The 27,310-nt window shown below is 42.6% G+C and overlaps 1 protein-coding gene across 1 annotated transcript; it reads left to right on the forward strand.

Annotated features, from left to right (window-relative positions):
- The first annotated feature begins 317 nt into the window (after window positions 1–317).
- On the forward strand, window positions 318–26,586 carry slc6a15 (solute carrier family 6 member 15). Its single transcript, XM_052466285.1, has 12 exons — window positions 318–473; window positions 2,093–2,588; window positions 6,593–6,750; window positions 7,710–7,836; window positions 8,136–8,317; window positions 17,003–17,113; window positions 18,768–19,009; window positions 19,855–20,047; window positions 20,743–20,935; window positions 21,448–21,607; window positions 21,904–22,066; window positions 25,117–26,586. The coding sequence occupies exons 2-12, from the start codon at window positions 2,267–2,269 to the stop codon at window positions 25,474–25,476; spliced, it is 2,211 nt and encodes a 736-aa protein (XP_052322245.1). The 5' UTR covers window positions 318–473; window positions 2,093–2,266; the 3' UTR covers window positions 25,477–26,586.
- The last annotated feature ends 724 nt before the right edge of the window (window positions 26,587–27,310 follow it).

Genomic DNA, 27,310 nt, shown 5'->3' on the forward strand with positions numbered 1-27,310 from the left:
GGCACATTCTACCCACACATACCCCCCCCCTTCTAGTGAAGGATCTAATAAGGGGTTAGTCGTAGTAGAACATACCAAGTGAAAATAGGGGGGATCAGGAAAAATGTCAAACAATTATTTCGTTTATCCTGCGCATTCACGATGGTAATGAATATAATTATACCATCATAAATCATCCGTAATATACAAAGAGATAAATTGAGCAAAAAGTAATGTACATTTGGATCAAACATTTATAAACAAAGGAACCAAGCACCCCTATTACCGCGCTGGATGTATTTCTAAATCCTAGAAGAGGCGAAGCACTTGTGTCCGTTTCATACAACACCACAGCGGCGATACAGCACCATATACGCATTAGCCTACAAGTGATGATGTCTGCCCCGTGTATGTGCTTCTGTCACAATTTCATTCCTTGATACGCATCATTCCGAAAAGGACCAACATCCCCATCTTACTGAAGACGACTAAAGGTACATTTCATTTAAAAGGAATAGATGTGTTGGTCTGAAAAGGGTGGCAATGCGCAGGATGTGGCCAGGGAGTGTATGATGAAATACCCCACAGGGATGGCACGGAGAAGAGAGATGGGTTGGGCGGGGAGTGAGGAATACATTGATGTTTATTCCTAGAACAAATTGTATCTTGAATACACAATAGCTCATATGGCGCCAGGTATAGTCCATTGCTTTTTCGGCATTTATGCATTTAATCATGTTTTTTTTTCTCAACCACACATGCATAGCATATCTAATTTAGCCTTTATAGCGGAATGTGCCATACAGTGGCGTATTCAATAAGAACATGGAACTATTTCCTATTCATAATACATGGAAATGCACATGCACATTAATACAGTAGTCAAATGTTATTATAAAGACAACATGAATTACCGGCAGGTTTTATCTTTCTGTGTGCTATAGCTACAGACTATTCCAGCTGCACCCTAAAAGGAATTGAACATTTTCAGACTATTAGGCCTATCATTTACGTTTATTTGCTGATGAAATTACGGCCATGCTTTTAAAACGAGGCTAATCTGAATGTGGCCACAGAAAATCTATTAATCGCTTAAACCACTCGTCGGTGAAAGGCAATCCATAGGCTGCTACAATCTGCACCATGGTAACGTTGTTTCATTGTGGTTTTATTTTACTCACAATGTGGAAAACTATGGCCGAATTGTAATCACATTACACCTATCATACTAATACATTTAGGGCTATATTCTGGGTCGTTTTAAATTTTTTTTTTTCGTTTATAGGTTTTCTCTGCTCTCACGTTGAGCTGCGATTACAACGAGTGTTTGGGTTCGTATGCAAATTACCTCGTGCTCTGCGTCAATTATTTGGGCGCGCTGATACCGAATCGTCTCCAGAGATAGCGATGGCCTTTCCATGTTTTGGTCATGCGTCAAAGTAACCAATCAATAGACAATGGCATCAAAAGATTTTGGTCACATTTGTCATATTATTTCATTGTGACAAAAATATGATTTGAAAAAAAATATTTTAATTATAAACAGAAATACAAAGAATACTATTGAATCATTATATCGTTTATCCTCAACAACTGCCCATGGCAAGTTTTCTAAGAAGCAGTACACACAGGTTGGACATCATCCAGACTATACCATTTCTGTCTGATGAAAGATATTAGGGGTGATTATATTCAATTCAAGTGTGATCATACAGCACACAGTATATAGAGAACGGAAACTTTTTTTTTACACAAAGACACCCCCTTACTTCCTTCCTCCCTTCTCTTTATCTCTTCTCTTTCTCTCAGTAAATACAGAAACCATCATTCTTTCTATGTGCATCAGAGAGTGGTGATATCACCAATACTCACTCTCATTCTGCCTTTACTGGAATTATGGATATTATACACTAGGATTTTGTTTGCTTTCCTTTTGGCATTCGCTGATAATGAAGAAAATATCAATATTGTAACCTAATGTTCATAAAACGGGTCTTGTGTCAACATCTGATAATTATGACAACCCCACTCTGTTTGCCCTGAAATAATGAATATTGAATTTTGAATATGAGTACAATACCCTAAATCATTTATTTTTCTTTCCTGCCCCAAGCTTTTGGTGATAATGAAGAAATAAACAACTCCTTCACAACCCTCCATCACACACCTCCAAGACAGAGTCTTTATCCGACAGTCCACCTTTAAGCCCTCAGAACTACCAGAACTGAACTGCCTCCCGCTACCAGCCCAAAGACATTCTGCCCCACGCCCTGGTCTGCTTTATCAAATGCCCAAAAACAGCAAGGCCGTCAAGAGAGAGCTTGACGACGATGTCACAGAGTCTGTCAGAGACCTGCTATCCAATGAGGACACGTGTGATGATTCCTTCAAGAAGAGCTCGCTGATTGTGGGTGGCGGCGGAGGTGATGGGGAAGGAAAGGACCTTAATGGAGACATGGACGTGGAGGATGGAGGCTCGGACGCAGAGGATGATGCAGCGAGACCAGCCTGGAACAGCAAGCTGCAGTACATCCTGGCCCAGGTGGGCTTCTCTGTAGGCCTGGGCAATGTCTGGAGATTCCCCTACCTGTGTCAGAAGAACGGAGGGGGTGAGTGGCTGTTGTGCTTATAGGTTAAGGTATGGAAGTCGCCTGCCATTATGGTTAGGATTTGGGAAGGTTAGCCTGCCCCATTGTGTGTGTGTGTGTGTGTGTGTGTGTGTGTGTGTGTGTGTGTGTGTGTGTGTGTGTGTGTGTGTGTGTGTGTGTGTGTGTGTGTGTGTGTATGGATGGATGTTAAGTGTGTGAACCTCCTGTTGTGTTGTGGTGTACGTCTGTCAAAACCAGACTGTGACCTTGGTGATCAGAGCTCTCAAGATCAACATTACAGTGGTCACATGTCTGAGTCTGTCTCTGTCTCTCCTCTTTCAATAACCTAGTAACAACCACCAAATAACACAATGATAACCATGCTGCAACAAGCAACAATAACAGCACACAATACTAGCAAACCCCCCTAAATAACCCTTATTCTAACCACACAGCAACAACCAATGACAAATAAAATCTGAAGTTTATTGGTTGTGTACACAGATTTGCAGATGTTGTAACCAGGTGCAGCGAGATGCTTGTGTTCCTAGCTCTAACAGTGCAGTAATACCTAATGCTTGTGTTCCTAGCTCTAACAGTGCAGTAATACCTAATGCTTGTGTTCCTAGCTCTAACAGTGCAGTAATACCTAATGCTTGTTTTCCTAGCTCCAACAGGGCAGTAATACCTAATGCTTGTGTTTCTAGCTCCAACAGGGCAGTAATACCTAATGCTTGTTTTCCTAGCTCCAACAGGGCAGTAATACCTAATGCTTGTGTTTCTAGCTCCAACAGGGCAGTAATACCTAATGCTTGTGTTTCTAGCTCCAACAGGGCAGTAATACCTAATGCTTGTGTTTCTAGCTCCAACAGGGCAGTAATACCTAATGCTTGTGTTTCTAGCTCCAACAGTGCAGTAATACCTAATGCTTGTGTTTCTAGCTCCAACAGGGCAGTAATACCTAATGCTTGTGTTTCTAGCTCCAACAGGGCAGTAATACCTAATGCTTGTGTTTCTAGCTCCAACAGGGCAGTAATACCTAATGCTTGTGTTTCTAGCTCCAACAGGGCAGTAATACCTAATGCTTGTGTTTCTAGCTCCAACAGGGCAGTAATACCTAATGCTTGTGTTCCTAGCTCCAACAGGGCAGTAATACCTACTGCTTGTGTTTCTAGCTCCAACAGGGCAGTAATACCTAATGCTTGTGTTCCTAGCTCCAACAGGGCAGTAATACCTACTGCTTGTGTTCCTAGCTCCAACAGGGCAGTAATACCTAGCAATAAATCAATAAATACACACATAACCCAGAAAAATAAAATAAATAAATCAAAACATGTCAAAACGAGCAAAAAAAAGTATTTTGTCACATGCTCCGAACAAAACTGGTGAAGACTTTATCGCAAACCACTTGCTTACGAGCCCTTCCCAACGAGATATATTTCAATCGACTAATTTCCTTATATGAACTGTAACTCAGTAAATTTTTTCAGTGAATGCATGTTGCGTTTATATTGTTGCTCAGTGTATATTAAAATGTCAGGTCTCTATATCTACCATCTACCCTCAACCCCGGAAGAAAGTGATTGCAATACTTTTTTTCTGTTAGCCCAAAAGGCAAGCCAGTCAAAAGCACACATTGTTTTGAAACTGTAGCTTATTGAAATATGTGATATCCTTATATCTCATTCACCATCAGTGACTTTAGAGTTGACAGAATATCAGAATATTTGTGAAAAGCAAAACAGTTAAAGGCTTCGAAGTTTGGTTTTTATGCAAATAATGTACTGGAAATAGATTTTATTCATCTCTTTCAGTTACTTGGCTCTAGCAGTAAAAATGCAACCACCATTTCCTGTAAACAAAGGTTTTTGTAATCTCTCTCATGTACCATGTGTCTGTCTACCAGTTGCAGTCTCATCTCTTCTGAGGATGTTCTGATTCCCTGAGAGTAACAGACACAGACAGATCCTATTTTACAGACCTGTGCTATTATGGGCTGTGTCTTAGTCATTCTCCCTGAAGGTGTCTGTAAAGAAGATACAGTTGAAGTCGGAAGTTTACATACACCTTCGCCAAATACAATTAAACTCAGTTTTTCACAATTCCTGACATTTAATCCAAGTAAAAATTCCCTGTTTTAGGATCACCACTTTATTTTAAGAATGTGAAATGTCAGAATAATACTAGAGAGAATGATATATTTCAGCTTTTATTTATTTCATCACATTCCCATTGGGTCAGAAGTCTACATACACTCAATTAGTATTTGTTAGCATTGCCTTTAAATTGTTTAACTTGGGTCAAACGTTTCAGGTAGCCTTCCACAAGCTTCCCACAATAAGCTGGGTGAATTTTGGCCCATTTCTACTGACAGAGCTAATGTAACTGAGTCAGGTTCGTAGGCCTCCTTGCTCGCACATGCTTTTTCAGTTCTGCCCACAAATTTTCTATAGGATTGAGGTCAGGACTTTGTGATGGCCACTCCAATACCTTAACTTTGTTTTCCTTAAGCCATTTTGCTACAACTTTGGAAGTATGCTTGGGCTCATTGTCCATTTGGAAGACCCATTTGCCACCAAGCTTTAACTTCCTGACTAATGTCTTGAGATGTTGCTTAAATATATCCACATCATTTTCCTTCCTCATGCCATCTATTTTGTGAAGTGCAACAGTCCCTCCTTCAGCAAAGCACCCCCACGTCATGATGCTGCCACCCCTGTGCTTCACGGTTGGGATGGTGTTCTTCGGCTTGCAAGCCTCCCACTTTTTGCTCAAAACATAACGATGGTCATTATGGCCAAACAGTTCTATTCTTGTTTCTTGAGACCAGAGGACATTTCTCCAAAAAGTACGATCTTTGTCCCCCTTTGCAGTTTAAAACCGTAGTCTGGCTTTTTTATGGCGGTTTTGGAGCAGTGGCTTCATCCTTGCTGAGCGGCTTTTCAGGTTATGTCGATATAGGACTCATTTGACTGTTTCCTCCAGCATCGTCTCAAGGTCCTTTGCTGTTGTTCTGGGATTGATTTGCACTTTTCGCACCAAAGTACGTTCATCTCTAGGAGACAGAACACGTCTCCTTCCTGTGTTTATACTTGTGTACTATTGTTTGTACAGATGAACGTAGTACCTTTAGGCATGTTTAAATTGCTCCCATGGATGAACCAGACTTGTGGAGGTCCACAAAATTTTTCTGAGGTCTTGGCTGATTTCTTTTGATTTTCCCATGATGTCAAGCAAAGAGGCACTGAGTTTGAAGGTAGGCCTTGAAATACATCCACAGCTACCCCTCCATTTCACTCAAATGATGTCAATTAGCCTATCAGAAGCTTCTAAAGCCATGACATCATTTTCTGTAATTTTCCAAGCTGTTTAAAAGCAGAGTCAACTTAGTGTATGTAAACTTCTGACCCCCTGAAATTGTGATACAGTGAATTATAAGTCAAATAATCTGTCTGTAAATAATTGTTGGAATAATTACTTGTGCCATACACAAAGTAGATGTCCTGACCGACTTGCCAAAACTATATTTTGTTCACAAGAAATTTGTGGAGTGGTTGAAAAACTAGTCTTAATGACTCCAACCTAAGTGTATCTAAACTTCGACTTCAACTGTAAAGAATGTCATCATTATGATTCCAGTAGCCACAGAACAATTTGTGTCATCTAAGACCTGAGTATCTTTCCAGATCAGTTTGGGTAATCTGAGACCTGAGTATCTTTCCAGATCAGTTTGGGTAATCTGAGGCCTGAGTATTTTTCCAGATCAGTTTGGGTAATCTAAAACCTGAGTTTCTTTCCAGATCAAAATACTTATGTGGACACACAGAGGCAAAACTGGTGTGGTGGGAAGTCACTACATGGTGTGTGTGTTTGTTTGTGTGTGTAGCTGCGTGTGTGTGTGTGCGTGTTTGTTTGTGTGTGTGTGGCTGTGTGCACACAGAGTATGTGTTCGCAACATGCTCATGTGTTTGTATGTTTGTGTGTGACATAGTTCTGACCCTGTGTGTGTTGGTTCTTCTCCACAGGGGCGTACCTGGTTCCCTACCTCATTCTGCTGATTGTGATTGGCATCCCCCTGTTCTTCCTGGAGCTGTCAGTGGGGCAGCGGATCCGCAGGGGCAGCATCGGGGTGTGGAACTACATCAGTCCTCGCCTGGGGGGCATCGGTTTCGCCAGCTGTGTGGTGAGTGAAGTTAGCTTCACCGCTACTAAGACTGTGGGTGTAGCACATGGGCATGTGTGAAACTTACTCCTCAGCCTGTCCCCACTTGCACCAGAGAATAGCTAGCATTTTATGTGGTGCCGACTGGTAAGATGCTTCGGGAGGTTGTGTGCTAGCAAAGCAGAGGTCCTGGGTTCTAGTCGACTCAGGAGGAAGCGGTACTCGCTAAGCAAGCAGCGTGTCGTCCTTTATATGGCCACCATACACATTTCCTTAGAATAAAGGGGAAAGCACACAGGACTGTTTCTTTCAGCTTCACAAGCGAACACACACACCTTTTCTTTAAACCCATACCCTTAGCATCCTTCTATGGTAATGAATTGAAAGATGACTAGACAAGTCTTCTCCATGTCATCTCAGCCAGTATAAACTACTTCCATGAGTCATTGTGTTCCGGTCTCTGTTTCTTAATGGCCGCAACGCAGTGGAGATCATTTGATTAGCCAGGTTAGAGCAGAAGGAATTCTGGGTACTGAATAGGTCACGTGTCACCAACACCTTTCTGTGAACTAACTGGCAGCATGTGTCAACCATGATAACACCATCAACCATGATAACACTGCCAACTATGATAACACTGCCAACCATGAAAACATTGCTAACCATGATAACACTGCCAACCATGAAAACATTGCTAACCATGATAACACTGCCAACCATGATAGTATGTGCTGTTTGAGGATGGTTTAAATGTAGTTGTTTGACAGGTGGTAGCATGTTAAACTGATTTTGTTGAACTAGTGCGTCGCCTTCGCTTGCTCTGTTAGGGTTGCTAGAAAACTCATTAAGACAAATGCATTTATAATAAGCACCATATCGATACCGTTTGATTGATTGATTTGAGTGAGTGATGTGCGTTTATTAGGTTGTGATGATTTAGATTGTGTGTTTTAAACACTTAACCTGTTTCTGTACTGCAGGTGTGTTTCTTTGTGGCCCTCTACTACAATGTGATTATAGGGTGGAGTCTCTTCTACTTCTCCCAGTCCTTCCAGCAGCCTCTGCCATGGCACGAGTGTCCCCTGGTCAAGAACAAAACCACTACGTGTAAGACACACACACACCCTCATCACCCATCACATGCTCACACCTTCACGACACACGAGGCAATAACTACCCTAATGAGTGTCTCTTAATAACTAGCTTACAAGTTCACATAAAGTGTGTGATAAAGCCATGATGCTTATACCACCCAGTGACAGCAATACAGTAAGCCATTAGCCATACTGTACATTCACAGTAATCCTTTATAAAGTGTGTTCTACTGAGTGAGGTGACCACAGAAACTCAACTCTAGGTGTTCTGCACCTGTTTCATCAGTAACATGTTGTCCCTCCTCCCTCCAGACATAGTGCCTGAGTGTGAGAAGAGCTCGGCCACCACCTACTACTGGTACCGTGAGGCTCTGAACATCTCTGACTCCATCTCTGAGAGCGGAGGCCTCAACTGGAGGATGACCATCTGTCTGCTGGCTGCCTGGTCCATGGTCTGCCTCGCCATGATCAAGGGCATCCAGTCCTCTGGGAAGGTGAGTGAGTGAGTGAGTGAGTGAGTGAGTGAGTGAGTGAGTGAGTGAGTGAGTGAGTGAGTGAGAGAGAGAGAGAGAGAGACGATGGGAAATTGACCTAAGTCTGCAAGTAAGACAGAGAGAGCAGGTGAAAGAAAAAAAGCTTGCTAGATAGTTACTGTTGTCGTGTCTTTGGCTATGCCGGATTAGGGGATATGACATGCTATTCTATAAAATAATTTATCCGTAATTAATATCACCGGATTGAGCTAATCATGTAAATGTACAGTGCCTTTGCAACCTTTTGCCACATTTCAGGCTTCAAACATAAAGATATAAAACTGTATTTTTTTGTGAAGAATCAACAACAAGTGGGACACAATCATGAAGTGGAACAACATTTATTGGATATTTCAAACTTTTTTAACAAATCAAAACCTGAAAAATTGGGCGTGCAAAATTATTCAGCCACTTTACTTTCAGTGCCGCAAACTCTCTCCAGAAGTTCAGTGGGGATCTCTGAATGATCCAATGTTGACCTAAATGACTAATGATGATAAATACAATCCACCTGTGTGTAATCAAGTCTCCGTATAAATGCACCTGCACTGTGATAGTCTCAGAGGTCCGTTAAAGTGCAGAGAGCATCATGAAGAACAAGGAACACACCAGGCAGGTCCGAGATAATGTTGTGAAGAAGTTTAAAGCCGGATTTGGATACAAAAAGATTTCCCAAGCTTTAAACATCCCAAGGAGCACTGTGCAAGCGGTAATATTGAAATGGAAGGAGTAATAATATATATATATATAATATATGCCATTTAGCAGACGCTTTTATCCAAAGCGACTTACAGTCATGTGTGCATACATTCTACGTATGGGTGGTCCCGGGAATCAAACCCACTACCCTGGCGTTACAAGCGCCATGCTCTACCAACTGAGCTAGTCTACACCGAGTATCAGACCACTGCAAATCTACCAAGACCTGGCCGTCCTTCTAAACTTTCAGCTCATACAAGGAGAAGACTGATCAGAGATGCAGCCAAGAGGCCCATGATCACTCTGGATGAACTGCAGAGATCTACAGCTGAGGTGGGAGACTCTGTCCATAGGACAACAATCAGTCGTATATTGCACAAATCAAGCCTTTATGGAAGAGTGGCAAGAAGAAAGCCATTTCTTAAAGATATCCATAACAAGTGTCGTTTAAAGTTTGCCACAAGCCACCTGGGAGACACACCAAACATGTGGAAGAAGGTGCTGTGGTCAGATGAAACCAAAATTGAACTTTTTGGCAACAATGCAAAATGTTATGTTTGGCGTAAAAGCAACACAGCTCATCCACCCTGAACACACCATCCCCACTGTCAAACATGGTGGTGGCAGCATCATGGTTTGGGCCTGCTTTTCTTCAGCAGGGACAGGGAAGATGGTTAAAATTGATGGGAAGATGGATGGAGCCAAATACAGGACTATTCTGGAAGAAAATGTCAGTCTCTCGATGTGCAAAACTGATAGAGACGTACCCCAAGCGACTTACAGCTGTAATCGCAGCGAAAGGTGGCGCTACAAAGTATTAACTTAAGGGGGCTGAATAATTTTGCACGGCCAATTTTTCAGTTTTTGATTTGTTCAAAAAGTTAGAAATATCCAATAAATGTCGGTCCACTTCATGATTGTGTCCCACTTGTTGTTGATTCTTCACAAAAAAATACAGTTTTATATCTTTATGTTTGAAGCCTGAAATGTGGCAAATGGTCGCAAAGTTCAAGGGGGCCGAATACTTTTGCAAGGCACTGTAATTAACTAGAGGCGGGGCACCACAAAATAATATTTATAGAGCCATTATCTTCCGAGTAAACTCTTAAAGACCTAGTAATATTTTACATCAATAGCAGTCAATATTAATCGTCACCTTAATTCAGTCTCATCTGAATGTTGTAAGTTCTTGGTCATCTTCACGAACCCTAGCTAAAAAGTTGAATCAGCAATACAAAATTGGGTTGAATTATTTATTTACTAAATACCTAACTAATCACACAGAATTACACACACATAATTAATCATAACTTGATTACAAATTAAGTTATAAAGGAAAATGTCCCCAGTGGGCGGAACAGATATGACAGCTTGTTATACACAAAAGAAAAGGGTCTGGGTTTGAGTGAAAGAGCTGGAAGACTGAGGAACAAAGGGCGAAGCTGTGCTATCGTAAATACAGTATCTTATGCATTCTAAATTACCGCCCATTTGGAAAAGGAAAATGTAATAAATATTTACTCTGAGCTGCGCTTCGGTAGGTTGGTGGTAGATGGAAGGCCGTGTTGCCCAACCGAGTCCTTTGAAGAATGTCTCCGGGTATGGATACATTGTAGTAATGTTGTTGTGTGGTAGACGGGATACTCTGTCTGTTCCTTCCCAACCTGCGTTTGCAGCTGTTGTTGCTAACTCAACGGCTAGGAGGTATCACTTCTGTAGTGAATAAGAGTTCAAATTCATACCATTCGCAACCAAAGCTCACGCTGATGTTGGCTTCGTTCTGTAGTTATTATCTGAACCATTCTGACATCGGACCGTCGTCCTCACATCCTCGTAACCGGAGGTTATATTGTCGTCAAATCCATTTGAATTCCACTTTGTAATACAACAAAATAGGGAAAAAGTCAAGTGGTGTGAATACTTCCTGAAAGCACTGGATCTTGAACATTGTCATTCTCTTTAGATTGCTACACAGTTTGGGGTGACTGCTGTTACCATACAAATATTATTGGCTGATTTGACTATGATCTGTAGTATTTTGGGCGAATGTAGATTAGACCTATTTCATATCACTCCAAGGAATGATTACCGGCAGCAACCTACTAATGTACATATACTGTAAAATACCAATTTTACATCTGTTCTGAATGTATAAGATTACATATAAAATGGCTACCGTGCAGTGGTTATTCACATGTGCTGAATAAAATAGGTGTAGACCTTAGTGAAATGCTTACTGACGAGCCCCTAACCAACAATGCAGTTTTAAAAAGATAAGAATAAGAAATAAAAGTAACAAGTAATTAAAGAGCAGCAGTAAAATAATAGTAGCAAAACTAGATACAGGGGGGTACCGGTATAGAGTCAATGTGCAGGGGCACCGGTTAGTTGAGGTAATATGTATATGTAGGTAGAGTTATTAAAGTGACTATGCATAGATGATAACAACATAGAGTATCAGCAATGCAATTATTCTGGGTAGCCATTTGATTAGATGTTCAGGAGTCTTATGGCTTGGGGGTAGAAGCTGTTTAGAAGCCTCTTGGACTTAGACTTGATGCTCCGGTACCGCTTGCCGTGCGGTAGCAGAGAGAACAGTCTATGACTAGGGTGGCTGGGGTCTTTGACAATTTTTATGGCCTTCCTTTGACACCACCTGGTATAGAGGTCCTGGATGGCAGGAAGCTTGGCCCCGGTGATGTACTGGGCCATTCGCACTACCCTCTATAGTGCCTTGCGGTCGGAGGCAGTGATGCAACCAATGCAATGCTCTCGATGGTGCAGCTGTAGAACCTTTTGAGGATCTGAGTACCCATGCCAAATATTTTCAGTCTCCTGAGGGGGAATAAGTTTTGTGCCCTCTTCAGCCAGTAGTTTTGAAAGCGGTGCTCACCAACCAAAACAGGTCCTTGTTTTTTTGTGTACTATGTCATCCAATTGTGTACTACCTCATCTATTTTGTATATGTTACATCCTGCAATTTATATATATTTTTACAATTCGTACAATATGTTCTGAATTTTTTGTGCTTAAAGAAGAAGTGACTTTTAAAAAAACTAAATCTACATTTTTTATGAAAATGTCATGTTATAGAGAAAAGGAAAATGTAATAAATATTTACTCTAAGCTGCGCTTCGGTAGGTTGCTGGTAGATGGAAGGCCGTGTTGCCCAACCGAGTCCTTTGAAGAATGTGCAGGGGCACCGGTTAGTTGAGGTAATATGTATATGTAGGTAGAGTTATTAAAGTGACTATGCATAGATGATAACAACATAGAGTATCAGCAATGCAATTATTCTGGGTAGCCATTTGATTAGATGTTCAGGAGTCTTATGGCTTGGGGGTAGAAGCTGTTTAGAAGCCTCTTGGACTTAGACTTGATGCTCCGGTACCGCTTGCCGTGCGGTAGCAGAGAGAACAGTCTTTGACTAGGGTGGCTGGGGTCTTTGTGTGGCAGCGTAGCCTAGTGGTTGGAGCGTTGGACTAGTAACTGGAAGGTTGCGAGTTCAAACCCCCGAGCTGACAAGGTACAAATCTGTCGTTCTGCCCCTGAACAGGCAGTTAACCCACTGTTTCCAGGCCATCATTGAAAATAAGAATATGTTCTTAACTGACTTGCCTGGTTAAATAAAGGTAAAATGTAAAAAAATTAAAATACACCTTTTCTGTATATGAGTCGCGCAAAAGGGAATATAACATTGCGGATAAAGTTTGGAATGACACAATTTAATGTGTAGAACATCTAAAAACCTGCAATCACAATGCTGAGATCTTTTCAGTTTCTAAAACAATGTATTTGGGTGTTTTCGGGGGCCTTTGTTCATGTTTTTATGGAGCCCTGATACAACAACGAGGATGAGGAAGTGATTTGCTGTTTGGGGTAAGTTTCTTAAAAACATGTGAAATCACAAAAGAAGGTGTCTGGACCCTTCTTTAACATGCCATTGATGTCAAAAATAGAGATTTGTTTGTAAAAAATGAAAATTCTCCTTTAAGATCCCAGACTGCCTCTAACAATGAACAAGTGTGAGGCCCTCTTTGGACCCCACAACGGTCATGATGGCCTTTTAAGTTGGAGAGAGAGTGGAAATGGCTATGAGCTTTCCTTTCCATTCCTAGTGAAGGGACGAGAGCAGGAGAACCTTTGAAGCTTTGCCACACAAAAGAATATTAATGTCCCTCTCGCCCCTCGTTTACAAAAGCCTATTCCTAGGAGTATCCCCACTGGGATCTACATTTTCTTTTTACTTTCTGTGTGTGGGTATGAGGGTGCAAGAAAGGCAGAGGGAGAGAGGGAAGCAGACCGGTTGCCATGGTTTTATGCTCTCTTTTGCATGATTGTTAGGAGTGTACTCACAAAAAAAGAAACTGAGGGAGAAAAGAAATAACATTTAGCTGATTGTGTGGTGAAGAGGGAGTGTACTGAATGGCTGGGTACTAAATGGCTCATTCATTTTGCACTCAAAATCTACTTTTTGCTCGCATTGTTGACATAAAATGATGTGGAGCTACAAAAGAACGCATCAAAGTAAAAGCACCGTTATGGCAAGTTTGAGTTGCCGTAACGATAGATAGTGATGGAGGAAAAAATATCCATTCAGTTGCATATCGCAAATATTCATTTGGAGGATATTATATCGATACTTTCACTCCCAAGTATGAATTTGTAAAAACATTATTTATTTTTTCCAGGTAGCGTTACCCTGCACTAGTCGGCTGTACCTGCGCCAAAACTCCTGTATTTTTCGTTCTCCAGCTAGCTAGTCAACGTGTTTTCAGCACTTTCATTTCCATGACTGATCAAAAATAATAATATTTAACCTTTATTTTGACAGGGAGTCAATTCTGAAACCATACACATCTAAATAAAATACACACATTAACTACACATCCACATTAAAATACACACTAACTACACATCCTCATTAAAATGCACACGTTAACTACACATCCACATTAAAATACACACATTAACTACACATCCACATTAAAATACACACATTAACTACACATCTAAATAAAATACACACATTAACTACACATCCACATTAAAATACACATTATTAAACACAATCATGACAAACAAACACATTCTTCAGTAAAAAGGTCCCCTAACAACAGTCTGAAGTTCCCTACAGGCACAAATTCCTCCCATTTTAAAGTGCATTGGAGATCAATCCACATGTAAGGCGCAAAAAAAAAAAATGAAGGCATATCTAAGGGCTCAAAGGGCCAGAGTTAGCCATCCCTGAGATCAGGTCTGGGAGCTCGTACGTCTGCAGGTTAAATAAAGTAAGGAATGGTGGAAGTGTATGCAGTAGGGCTTTATAAACAAAAACAACTGCAATGCATTGATCTAGTAGACTTCAAAGAGGGCCGGCCTACTTTCTGATACAGAATGCAGTGATGTGTGCTGAACCTATCCCATGGCCCGAAGGGAAATGGAGCTTAAACCATTACAGCATCAGGTGGTGTCATTTTACCATCTAGTCTAAGCTTAGGCATTCAGGTGGTGTCATTTTACCATCTAGTCTAAGCTTAGGCATTCAGGTGGTGTGATTTTAACATCTAGTCTAAGCTTAGGCATTCAGGTGGTGTCATTTTAACATCTAGTCTAAGCTTAGGCATTCAGGTGGTGTCATTTTAACATCTAGTCTAAGCTTAGGCATTCAGGTGGTGTCATTTTAACATCTAGTCTAAGCTTAGGCATTCAGGTGGTGTCATTTTAACATCTAGTCTAAGCTTAGGCATTCACAACTGTTTGACCAGCGCAGGATTAAGCTCTATCTGTCCCTCCAGTTGACCTGGTTTGCCCTTTAGAGGCCATCAGGCATGCAGAGGCCCACGCCTGAACCCAACCCTGCTCATGAGTGAACTCCAAACCATCTTAAATCTTAAACCACGCCTCAGAGCCTGTGTGGTGACTCAACCTACCCACCCCGCTCTTCAACCACAATCCCCTAGTATCCTCCCAGATATAATACAGTATATCACCAAGCACAAAGCAAGGCCCCTCCCTCTGTCAGCTTAGTGGGACAGTGGTACAAAAGCTCTTGTGTGGGCCCTGACCCAGAGGCCGGTCAGCACCCTTGGCCCAATAGCAGTTCAGTAGAGTAGACCTCCCCTGGGATAGGACCTCCTATTGCGTCACTCACTTCAATCACTTGCTACTTCTTCTGTATTCTTCCACTCACTGTACCCCCACAGTGGTCCGATAAAGCCCAGGTAGCTTCAAATCAAATCAAATCTGTGTATATAGCCCTTCGTACATGGGTTACTGCCAGCCTAAAACCCCAAACAGGTCAGGTGAGGGGAAAAAACAGAGGCAGCCTCAGAGATCCCCTTTGGCGATAAAGAACATGACCAAGATGTTCAAATGTTCATAAAGATTTCGAATAATAATTTATTGAAACTGGAGCCAGCCATTAGCTGGGGCCAAGAGCCTTCAGCAGCTGGGACATCTTCCTATGGTCCAGACACATTAAGACACATCACAAAATAAACAAAATAAAACATATCACACCAATACATGTCCACAGCACAAAATGTACAAAACAACTACATTACAATGTACAATACCACCATACAACAATATTACAATGTACAATACCACCATACAACAATATTACAATGTACAATACCACCATACAACAATATTACAATGTACAATACCACCATACAACAATATTACAATGTACAATACCACCATACAACAATATTACAATGTACAATACCACCATACAACAATATTAAAATGTACAATACCGCCATACAACAATATTAAAAGGTACGTGTGTGTGCATGTGTGTGTGTCTCTTCACAGTCCGCGTTGTTCCATGAGGTGTAGTTTTATTGTTTTTCTTTTTTTTTTTTAATCACATTTTACTGCTTGCATGAGTTGCTTGATGTGGAATAGAGTTCCATGTAGTCATTACATTTAACATTACATTTAAGTCATTTAGCAGACGCTCTTATCCAGAGCGACTTACAAATTGGTGCATTCACCTTATGACATCCAGTGGAACAGCCACTTTACAATAGTGCATCTAAATCTTTTAGGGGGGGGGGTGAGAAGGATTACTTATCCTATCCTAGGTATTCCTTAAAGAGGTGGGGTTTCAGGTGTCTCCGGAAGGTGGTGATTGACTCCGCTGTCCTGGCGTCGTGAGGGAGTTTGTTCCACCATTGGGGGGCCAGAGCAGCGAACAGTTTTGACTGGGCTGAGCGGGAACTGTACTTCCTCAGTGGTAGGGAGGCGAGTAGGCCAGAGGTGGATGAACGCAGTGCCCTGGTTTGGGTGTAGGGCCTGATCAGAGCCTGGAGGTACTGAGGTGCCGTTCCCCTCACAGCTCCGTAGGCAAGCACCATGGTCTTGTAGCGGATGCGAGCTTCAACTGGAAGCCAGTGGAGAGAGCGGAGGAGCGGGGTGACGTGAGAGAACTTGGGAAGGTTGAACACCAGACGGGCTGCGGCGTTCTGGATGAGTTGTAGGGGTTTAATGGCACAGGCAGGGAGCCCAGCCAACAGCGAGTTGCTGGCTAGCTAACCTCCATGGCTCTATGTAGTACTGTACGCCTCCCCATAATCTGTTCTGGACTTGGGGACTGTGAAGAGACCTCTGGTGGCATGTCTTGTAGGGTCAGCATGGTTGTCGGAGCTGTGTGCCAGTAGTTTAGACAGACAGCTCTGTATTTCCAACATGTAAATCCCTCTCACAAAGACAAGTAGTGATGCAGTCAAGCTCTCATCTACTTTGAGCCAGGAGAGTTTGACATCCATGTGATTGACGTTAGATCTCTGTGTACATTTAAGGGTTTATATAGTTATTAACCCCAGAGAGACAGGGTCTGAGACAGATTTGTCAATAAGTAAAGTCTCCAAGTCAGCCATTCACTTTGTAATGTACGAGTTGCAAGACGTTTGTTCTTCTGTTGTGGTTGTTTTACAGGTGATGTACTTCAGCTCGTTGTTCCCTTACGTGGTGCTGATCTGTTTCCTGGTTCGGGCTCTGCTCTTGAAAGGCTCTGTGGACGGCATCCGACACATGTTTACCCCCAAGGTACAGTACCCTAACCCCTAAGGTACAATAATGTTGCTTTATAGTTTCACCCCATGTAATGGTGCCTTGTTCACACCCAGGCACAGTCAACCAAATCCTACTGCATACAGCCAACATTGTGCACTACACTGCAGGCAAAGTCAGGAACCAGACTTCTTCAGAGAGTTAGCCTATGCACTTGTTTGATCCAAGTAAAATATATATTTTTTTATCTCACCTTTATTTAACCAGGTAGGCCAGTTGAGAACACCTTTATTTAACCAGGTAGGCCAGTTGAGAACACCTTTATTTAACCAGGTAGGCCAGTTGAGAACACCTTTATTTAACCAGGTAGGCCAGTTGAGAACACCTTTATTTAACCAGGTAGGCCAGTTGAGAACACCTTTATTTAACCAGGTAGGCCAGTTGAGAACACCTTTATTTAACCAGGTAGGCCAGTTGAGAACACCTTTATTTAACCAGGTAGGCCAGTTGAGAACACCTTTATTTAACCAGGTAGGCCAGTTGAGAACACCTTTATTTAACCAGGTAGGCCAGTTGAGAACACCTTTATTTAACCAGGTAGGCCAGTTGAGAACACCTTTATTTAACCAGGTAGGCCAGTTGAGAACACCTTTATTTAACCAGGTAGGCCAGTTGAGAACACCTTTATTTAACCAGGTAGGCCAGTTGAGAACAAGTTCTCATTTAGAACTGCGACCTGGCCAAGATAAAGCAAAGCAGTGCAACAAAAACAACAACACAGAGTTACACATAAACAAACATACAGTCAATAACACAATAGAAAAATCTATGTACTCTTGTTTGATCCAATGCACTCTTTTGATCCAGTTGTGGATCAATGTTACATTGTTAACTTTACTGAAACAGGAAGGAAAATATATCGACTGAAAATGTGCCATAAATGTAAAAATAGATTTTTACCGGAGCTCAGCTATTCAACAGCAATGGCCCTCAACATTGTTCATTTTACTAAAGAGGAAGGCCATGTTAAATGAAAATGTGTCAGAAATATATATATTTTTAAATACAGTAGTCTGTTATAGGTTGGCTACTCATCCGCCGTGGCCCAATGGCAACTCAGGCAAAAGGAATAATTTAATTTGGACTCTGCTGTGGTGGCAGACTTGTCACCATGGTAACAGGAGTCGCTCAGTGCTCCCTGCTTTATGTAACATCCACAACGGTGTGTTCCGTTCATTTCACAACAGTCTCGTGTGTCTGCTGCTTCTCACACAGCTGACATCTTCCTACTTCAAAGGCCTTCGCTGCGTCTCCTGTGTGCAGGGAAGGAGACATCAAAAGCAGGGTTCATTGTGTGCTGTATAGTGTGTGCCTTGTAACTGTGTTAAGCCCATCACCACACAAAGATGCTGTAGGATATTTGAGGGCAGTGGCATGATGGATATGCTCTCAGTATGTTGACACTCTCAACCATGATTCACATGTCCACTGCTCTGCTCCACTGGTCCAAACAATGGTTTGTCCATTACTAGGAGAGCACAGATTCCTACAATAAATAGCGTAGTGTTGTCCTAAAGTGCCAAATGTTTGTCAAATGAATCCACAGCAAGGAGAGATGAGTCCGCAACTCCAGTTGATCTTCCTTTTGTCAGCACCTCACCTAAAATGTCCATTCTTTATTTCCTTCCAGTTGGAGATCATGCTGGAGGCCAAGGTGTGGCGTGAGGCGGCCACGCAGGTCTTCTTCGCCCTGGGCCTGGGCTTCGGAGGCGTCATAGCCTTCTCCAGCTACAACAAGCGGGACAACAACTGCCACTTTGACGCAGTGCTGGTCTCCTTCATCAACTTCTTCACCTCTGTGCTGGCCACCCTGGTGGTGTTTGCTGTGCTCGGCTTCAAGGCCAACATCATGAACGGCAAGTGTGTCGCGCTGTAAGTATGGATACGCAATTAAGCTGTCGTCAATTAATCAATTCAAATGTATTTATTATACTGAGTATGTGAACACACTTGACAGAAAGGGGGGAAAGGAAAACATTGTTCCTCAAAGGTAATCTACCTTTTTGATGCTGACATGAAGTTTGGGAGGGCGGCTCCCCTTTTGTAGACCAGCGGATCAATTTAGGAACCCAGTTGTGGTGTCAACTTGCTGTTGAATAGTACAATATACAAGGTGCAATTTCAAAATGTGGTTGTGCATGAGCAATTTATCTCTTTATGTCAGTCACTGACAGTCACTCAATTAGCCCATGTAAGATCAAATGTTTTATATTTGTAAGTTAGTCTAGCCAGCTTTCTAAACTTGTAGTAATCATGGCCGACTTACCGATAGGTGGCTCCCATTGACTTTGTTAGTCACTGTCACTCAGATATCATATTAAAAACAGCAAACATTTCACTCCACCACATGGCAAAATCAGTAGAATTGCTTGAAGTGAGTTATAAAATTGCAAAAAGGGTGTCAAGAGCTGCTGTCAAGAGGGGACACAAAAATATGGTGATCACAAGGTGGGGGGAGCCCACCAACAAAATGTCACTTAGGGCCCCCAAAAGGTAGGGTCGGCTCTGACTGCATGTGTGGGTATGGATTTGGGTATGCAGACCCACGAGGCACTGCGGCCTCTCATGATAATTTCAGATGTATTGTAACCCCCACCCCAATCAAAGTGACCCATTCCTGGTCTTTAAGATATTAGCAATAAGGTCTAGAATACATTAGCAAAGTCTACGAAAGAGCGTCCATTTAATCTGGTCTTATTTCATTTTCTACCTCTCAGGAACACTAAGAAGATAGTGGGTTTGCTGGGGAACGAGATCAGCCGTGATCTGATCCCCCACCACATCAACTTCAGCGCCACTGTGAGCGCTGAGGACTACCAAGAGATGACTAGGCTCATCAGAGGGGTGACGGAGAAGGATTACCCGCGCCTGGGCCTGGGCTCCTGCAGCATCGAGGAAGAGCTCAACAAGGTGAGGGGCCATTGTCTTCTGACAGCTACAGCACATCATTCTAATGTGTTGGTCAGTGCAGACGGCCGTCGAAACATCTGACGTAACGGGGCTCATAGAATGTAGAACGGTGATATGTCATTTTGTATCTTTTATGATCATAATCACTTAGGTAGCATTCTACTTGAAGAAAACACAAGCAGTCATGAAAACTGGTGTCACACATGGTGTCATCACGACAACGGACTTTACACCGTCATGTCTCAAACCAGGGTTAGCTACGCCTATCCAATGAACATTCTTTGTGTCATAACAAAGAAGCTGTAAAGTGTTACTGAATGCGCTTTCCCACAGACTGTGTTAGACCTATCTCTCGAGCTTGTCTACACACTTTGAGATTTCCAGGAACCCGCTTGGTTTAAGTTGCTTCCCCTTTCGTTCAACACCGTTTGGTAGACTGCTACTTTAGTGCATTTCTGTTCCCTTGCTGTTACTTGTGTGTTCCAACTCAGTGTGAATAATTAATAAGGTATTGACTTAACAGGAAAGCACAGCGTCAGACACAGAGGCCCTGTAGATCTACAACATGGCTCAAGTTAACAATCATGTGATTCCTTGGGGACAAAGGCCTTACTAGAAGTGGATATTACTGACGTAAACCTCATCTTCATCTTCCTCCTCCTGCTCCCCATCCTCCTGCTCCTTGTCCTCCTCAGGCAGTGCAGGGTACAGGCCTGGCCTTCATCGCCTTTACAGAGGCCATGACCCACTTCCCTGCGTCTCCCTTCTGGTCTGTCATGTTCTTCCTGATGCTGGTTAACCTGGGCCTGGGCAGCATGTTCGGAACCATCGAAGGCATCATCACACCCCTGGTAGACACCTTCAAAGTCCGCAAGGAGTTCCTCACAGGTCAGTCAGAGAGGGGGGATGAAGGAAGAGATGGGTCATTACTTCTCATTTCAACTTTCTGTGATTCCTCTTATCTCCTCGTCTCCTTCTCAATCTTTTTTTGAGAAGGTCCAAGGTCCCTCTCTGACCTTTTTCTTCAGAGGAGAAAAAGAGTCAAAGAATTGAGGAAAAACAAAATGGAAAGAGCCTGTGTCAGTTTGTGGAGGTAGACCTTTCCCAAAATGTATCCTCAGCTGAACTCTTGATGTGTGTTTGCCATCGTAACAGGTCAATAGTATTACCCAGGTGCATGTGTTGTCTCTTTGCTCTAATGCTTCTGGCTTAATAATGATGTCATAATACTACCTCTACTGCAGAGCAGATGTCTGGCACCAAATATGTTTTAGAATTGATACACTTATTAGTGCAGCAACATGTTGACAAATATTGTGCATGAATTCTGTTAACGAGGATGGCATTTCTCCCCCTTGCACCGTTTCAATAATGTCCATGTTGTCTCCCTCTTGTATCAGTGGGCGTCTGTCTGCTGGCCTTCTTCATTGGCCTGCTGTTCGTCCAACGTTCTGGGAACTACTGGGTGGCCATGTTCGATGACTACTCTGCCACACTGCCTCTGCTCATAGTGGTCATCCTGGAGAATGTGGCTGTTGCTTGGGTCTATGGGACTGACAAGTATGTAAAGTACATATCAAATCATATACAGAATGGCAGTAATCTGTGGTTTTCTCCACTTTAATTCAAAATCCAAAGCTGTCCATCCAAATACAATGGAAAAAACAGTATTTGATTCAGTATTCAGGATGAGCTGAACATGAAAAGTAATTGTGAAATAAAACCACTAAACTGTACTTTTATCTCCTATCACCTGTTGAACATAATTGCCAATGTCAACACAGTCTAAACTGAGTACCATTATGTTTGTTCACCTCCTGTGGTGGTATCCCGTCTCCGTCTCTCCTCCTCCCCAGGTTCTTTGAGGATCTGAAGGACATGCTGGGCTTCACTCCGTTCCGGTTCTACTACTACATGTGGAAGTACGTGACCCCCCTGCTGCTCATCCTGCTGCTGGGCTCCAGTGTGATCCAGCTGGGAATGACCCCACCCAGCTACAGCGCCTGGATCAAGGACCTGGTGAGTCGCCTCTCTTTGGTTGGATAAGGCCAAAACAGTTTAATGAACTATTGTTTCAGTCGATGGGATGTGCAATATTCTTCTCCGCTCCTACCTGGCATATGCTGATTTTGTACGTTTGCCCACTGACAAAGAAATGATCAGTCTATAATTTTAATGGTAAGTTTATTTGAACAGTGAGAGACAGAATAACAACAACAAAATCCAGAAAAACTCATGTCAAAAATGTTATAAATGGATTTGCATTTTAATGAGGGAAATAAGTATTTGACCCCCTCTCAATCAGAAAGATTTCTGGCTCCCAGGTGTCTTTTATACAGGTAACAAGCTGAGATTAGGAGCACACTCTTAAAGGGAGTGCTCCTAATCTCAGTTTGTTACCTGTATAGAAGACACCTGTCCACAGAAGCAATCAATCAATCAGATTCTAAACTCTCCACCATGGCCAAGACCAAAGAGCTCTCCAAGGATGTCAAGAGACAAGATTGTAGACCTACACAAGGCTGGAATAGGCTCCAAGACCATGGCCTAGCACCTTGGCAAGAAGGTGACAACAGTTGGTGCGATTATTCGCAAATGGAAGAAACACAAAAGAACTGTCAATCTCCCTCGGCCTGGGGCTCCATGCAAGATCTCACCTCGTGGAGTTGCAATGATCATGAGAACAGTGAGGAATCAACCCAGAACTACACTGGAGGATCTTGTCAATGATCTCAAGGCAGCTGGGACCATAGTCACCAAGAAAACAATTGGTAACACACTACGCCGTGAAGGACTGAAATCCTGCAGTGCCCGCAAGGTCCCCCTGCTCAAGAAAGCACATATACATGCCCGTCTGAAGTTTGCCAATGAACATCTAAATGATTCAGAGGACAACTGGGTGAAAGTGTTGTGGTCAGATGAGACCAAAATGGAGCTCTTTGGTATCAACTCAACTCGCAGTGTTTGGAGGAGGAATGCTGCCAATGACCACAAGAACACCATCCCCACCGTCAAACATGGAGGTGGAAACATTATGCTTTGGAGGTGTTTTTCTGCTAAGGGGACAGGACAACTTCACCGCATCAAAGGGACGATGGATGGGGCCATGTACCGTCAAATCTTGGGTGAGAATCTCCTTCCCTTAGCCAGGGCATTGAAAATGGGTCGTGGATGGATATTCCAGCATGACAATGGCCCAAAACACACGGCCAAGGCAACAAAGGAGTGGCTCAAGAAGAAGCACATTAAGGTCCTGGAGTGGCCTAGCCAGTCACCAGACCTTAATCCCATAGAAAATCTGGAGGGAGCTGAAGGTTCGAGTTGCCAAACGTCAGCCTCGAAACCTTAATGACTTGGAGAAGATCTGCAGAGTGGGACAAAATCCCTCCTGAGATTTGTGCAAACCTGGTGGCCAACTACAAGAAACGTCTGACCTCTGTGATTGCCAACAAGGGTTTTGCCACCAAGTACTAAGTCATGTTTTGCAGAGGGGTCAAATACTTATTTCCCTCATTAAAATGCTAACCAATTTGTAACATTTTTGACTGTATCTTCTTGTCTCCTTTATCCACACCGATTTGTAATGTACCTGGAGCAGTCACTCGATATGCGCTTTGCCATGTTATCATCACCAATAGGAACACTCGATATGCGCTTTGCCATGTTATCGTCACCAATATGAACACTCTACTCTATATGCGCTTTGCCATGTTATCGTCACCAATAGGAACACTCTATATGCGCTTTGCCATGTTAGCTTCACCAATAGGAACACTCTATATGCGCTTTGCCATGTTAGCTTCACCAATAGGAACACTCGATATGCGCTTTGCCATGTTAGCTTCACCAATAGGAACACTCAATATGCGCTTTGCCATGTTAGCTTCACCAATAGGAACACTCGATATGCGCTTTGCCATGTTAGCTTCACCAATAGGAACACTCTATATGCGCTTTGCCATGTTAGCTTCACCAATAGGAACACTCGATATGCGCTTTGCCATGTTAGCTTCACCAATAGGAACACTCGATATGCGGTTTGCCATGTTAGCTTCACCAATAGGAACACTCGATATGCGCTTTGCCATGTTAGCTTCACCAATAGGAACACTCGATATGCGCTTTGCCATGTTAGCTTCACCAATAGGAACACTCGATATGCGCTTTGCCATGTTAGCTTCACCAATAGGAACACTCAATATGCGCTTTGCCATGTTAGCTTCACCAATAGGAACACTCGATATGCGCTTTGCCATGTTAGCTTCACCAATAGGAACACTCAATATGCGCTTTGCCATGTTAGCTTCACCAATAGGAACACTCAATATGCGCTTTGCCATGTTAGCTTCACCAATAGGAACACTCGATATGCGCTTTGCCATGTTAGCTTCACCAATAGGAACACTCGATATGCGCTTTGCCATGTTAGCTTCACCAATAGGAACACTCAATATGCGCTTTGCCATGTTAGCTTCACCAATAGGAACACTCAATATGCGCTTTGCCATGTTAGCTTCACCAATAGGAACACTCGATATGCGCTTTGCCATGTTAGCTTCACCAATAGGAACACTCGATATGCGCTTTGCCATGTTAGCGTCATAAATACTCCACTGTTGGATTATCAAGATCAGCACAGATGGAGGAGAGGACTATGGGCCGACAGCAATGTAAAGGCAATTTCCTATTGAGCCGACATATGCAGGAGTTTACCATGAATGCAGTTTCCGCTTACGCGGAAACAGTGCCTTTAACTTTCAATCACGCTGTAGGCTGAACTTAACACGATACGGATAGAGCCCTTAGACTTACTGTAAGACAAGAGGACTTCACACTATTATCACGAGCTCAACTTTCTGTCCCGTGGTTTTAGTGTCAGTATCAGTGTCAATGTGTTTACCTGTCTGGTATCCTTGGTGACCGGTTGTAACATTCTGGTCGTAGTTGTACTCCGTCTAGTCAGAACCTTGATAAACTTTCCTCCCCTCCAGGCCAGTGAGAGGTCTATGAGCTACAATAGTAAACAGTAGTAGTAGTAACCTCTAACCTCCCTCGGTCTCCCCCTCCAGGCCAGTGAGAAATCCCTGAGCTACACTCCGTGGGGCCTAGCGGTCTGTATTTCCCTGGTGGTAATGGCCATCATGCCCGTGCCCGTGGTGTTCTTCCTCCGCTACTTCAACATCATCGACGAGAACGCCGGCGTCGTCTCCACCATCTCATACAAGAAGGGCTGCATCATCCAGGAAATAGCCAGGCCCGAGGAGGAGGATGACGCCAGCCTCATCCATGCCAAGTCGCCCTCGCCCATGCCCGGCAACAGCATCTACCGCAAGCAGAACGGAGGGGTTCCCGATTCCACCCCCAACGGCCGCTATGGTATTGGTTACTTGATGGCCGACATGCCGGACATGCCCGAGTCAGACTTATAGCATGTTGTTTCTGGTACTCCGCCCTACTGGCTGGCCAACCAATCCCTCTTTTGCGTGCGTTTAGTCGTGGGAATCGTCATCTGCATATTTTTACTCTTATATTTTTACTGTATATTCTTTATAGATATCGTAGCTGCTCCCCTTCATGTTGTCCTTTTTCCGTTTTGCTGTAAAATCGATTAAAAAGGTGTGCACAATGTATACTGTACATACTATCTCCTTTTGTCTTCCCCACCCAGTCCTTCCTTGGCTCAGTCCCAAATGGAACCCCTCAGCCCCGTCCTGAAGCTCAATACAGTACAGTATAGGTGTAAGCAATAAGGTGGACACTCCACCAAGCCTGCTATAGTTGCTCAACAAGGGACTTAGGCTAGGGACAAGTGAAGATCAGGTTTGGGGTTAATTCCATTTCAAATCAGGAAGTAAACTGAAATTAAAAATGTTCTCATAGAGGAAGCGATGTGAATTTTTCAGTTTACTTCCTGAATCACCAAATTGAAATGGAATTGACCCCAACCCTGAGGGCTAGATTTGGGACTGGGCCTTTTGTCTGTCTCTGGAAGATGCAGGTTGAGTGTTGTCCCCCCTGGTCCTGCTGTAGAATGCCTGTGTACATTGTGACCTCACCTCTGGCCCAGAGTTCTGAGATTAATAGCAGCGCAGCCTCTTTGGGTGACATACGTGTTGGCAATGATGCAATACTGACCACATTTCTTTAGTGTAAGTACAATATAGTGCAAACAGCAAAAGGATGGCATTGAAACTGAACCCCCCCAACCAAACCCCCCCAAAAATGTGCCTAAATAACTTATGATATTTGTTTATAGAATACATGGTGGACGTTGTATATTTAAGGTATTCTGTAAATATAAATATTATAAATATTATAAATATATTTAGCCTATCTGAATAGTTTGGAAAGAAGTGCTTAAAATCCTTTCAGCTGGTTCCATTTTTTGTTTACTGATGTGCTGTCAATCTATGTAGAGGTTTGACCCCTCTTGATAAACTTGTAAATATTTTTTTCCTCCATGAAATGGCTTCATAACGCAATGTATTTTTTCCCCCTGTTGAGATTAAAGATCAAACTTGGTCCATACTGGGCACTAATGTCTGTGTAGTTCTCACTGTTGGTCTGTCAGGGAAATGTAAACTGTGTCTTTTGTTTGATGTGATTCACTGAGAGACTCATGGTGAAGGATACATTAATGTGTGGCCTATGTAACGGTGTTGCACTGCCCTCTAGCATGCATGACAAACATCTTTATATTGTCAGATGACAATCTAAGGACAGGGAGGCAGGCAATATATAACAATTTTACAAAATACAAACATTGTTTAAAAGTCAAACAGAATTTACTGAGATGCTACATCATACATTACAAGTACAACAGTCATGACATGACTTAAAATCTCGCATCTTGACAAAAGACAAGGAATGGGGTCATTTGGTAAACAAACGCATGTATTGAATACATCATCAAATATGGCCCTTGAGAAGTGAGAATTTATTTCCTTTGGCTTTTTTTCCAGTTTTCTTCAGTTTCATTTTATAATGGTGATAACAGGTAAACAACACACATTTATAATGAAAACAACACAAAATGAAGCATCCCTTTTAGAGTTTTTTCAGTCATACAATTTGTAATAACATTTGGCAGGAGCGTTTTAATTGAAAATAATAAATGGTCTAAGATTAAAAGATTATTTATTCAAAGCCATTTTACTTACTTTTAGGTATTGTAGTATACAGTCAACCCCTGGTCAGTGCTTGCAATAGTTTGGGGTGATTATGAAAGTGTGCACTTAAATAAAGCATGCAGATATCCAGACA

The sequence above is a fragment of the Oncorhynchus keta genome, chromosome 17 (genome assembly GCF_023373465.1).
Source record: "Oncorhynchus keta strain PuntledgeMale-10-30-2019 chromosome 17, Oket_V2, whole genome shotgun sequence".
Taxonomy (NCBI): domain Eukaryota; kingdom Metazoa; phylum Chordata; class Actinopteri; order Salmoniformes; family Salmonidae; genus Oncorhynchus; species Oncorhynchus keta.

What these genes read in the sequence shown, in the direction of transcription:
- slc6a15 (XM_052466285.1), top strand. Translation starts at nt 2,267, where the DNA reads ATGCCCAAAAACAGCAAGGCCGTCAAGAGAGAGCTTGACGACGATGTC. An exon ending in GCATCCAGTCCTCTGGGAAG is followed by an intron (nt 8,318 to 17,002) that starts GTGAGTGAGTGA and finishes GTTGTTTTACAG; the next exon opens with GTGATGTACTTCAGCTCGTT. An exon ending in CCGCAAGGAGTTCCTCACAG is followed by an intron (nt 20,936 to 21,447) that starts GTCAGTCAGAGA and finishes CTCTTGTATCAG; the next exon opens with TGGGCGTCTGTCTGCTGGCC.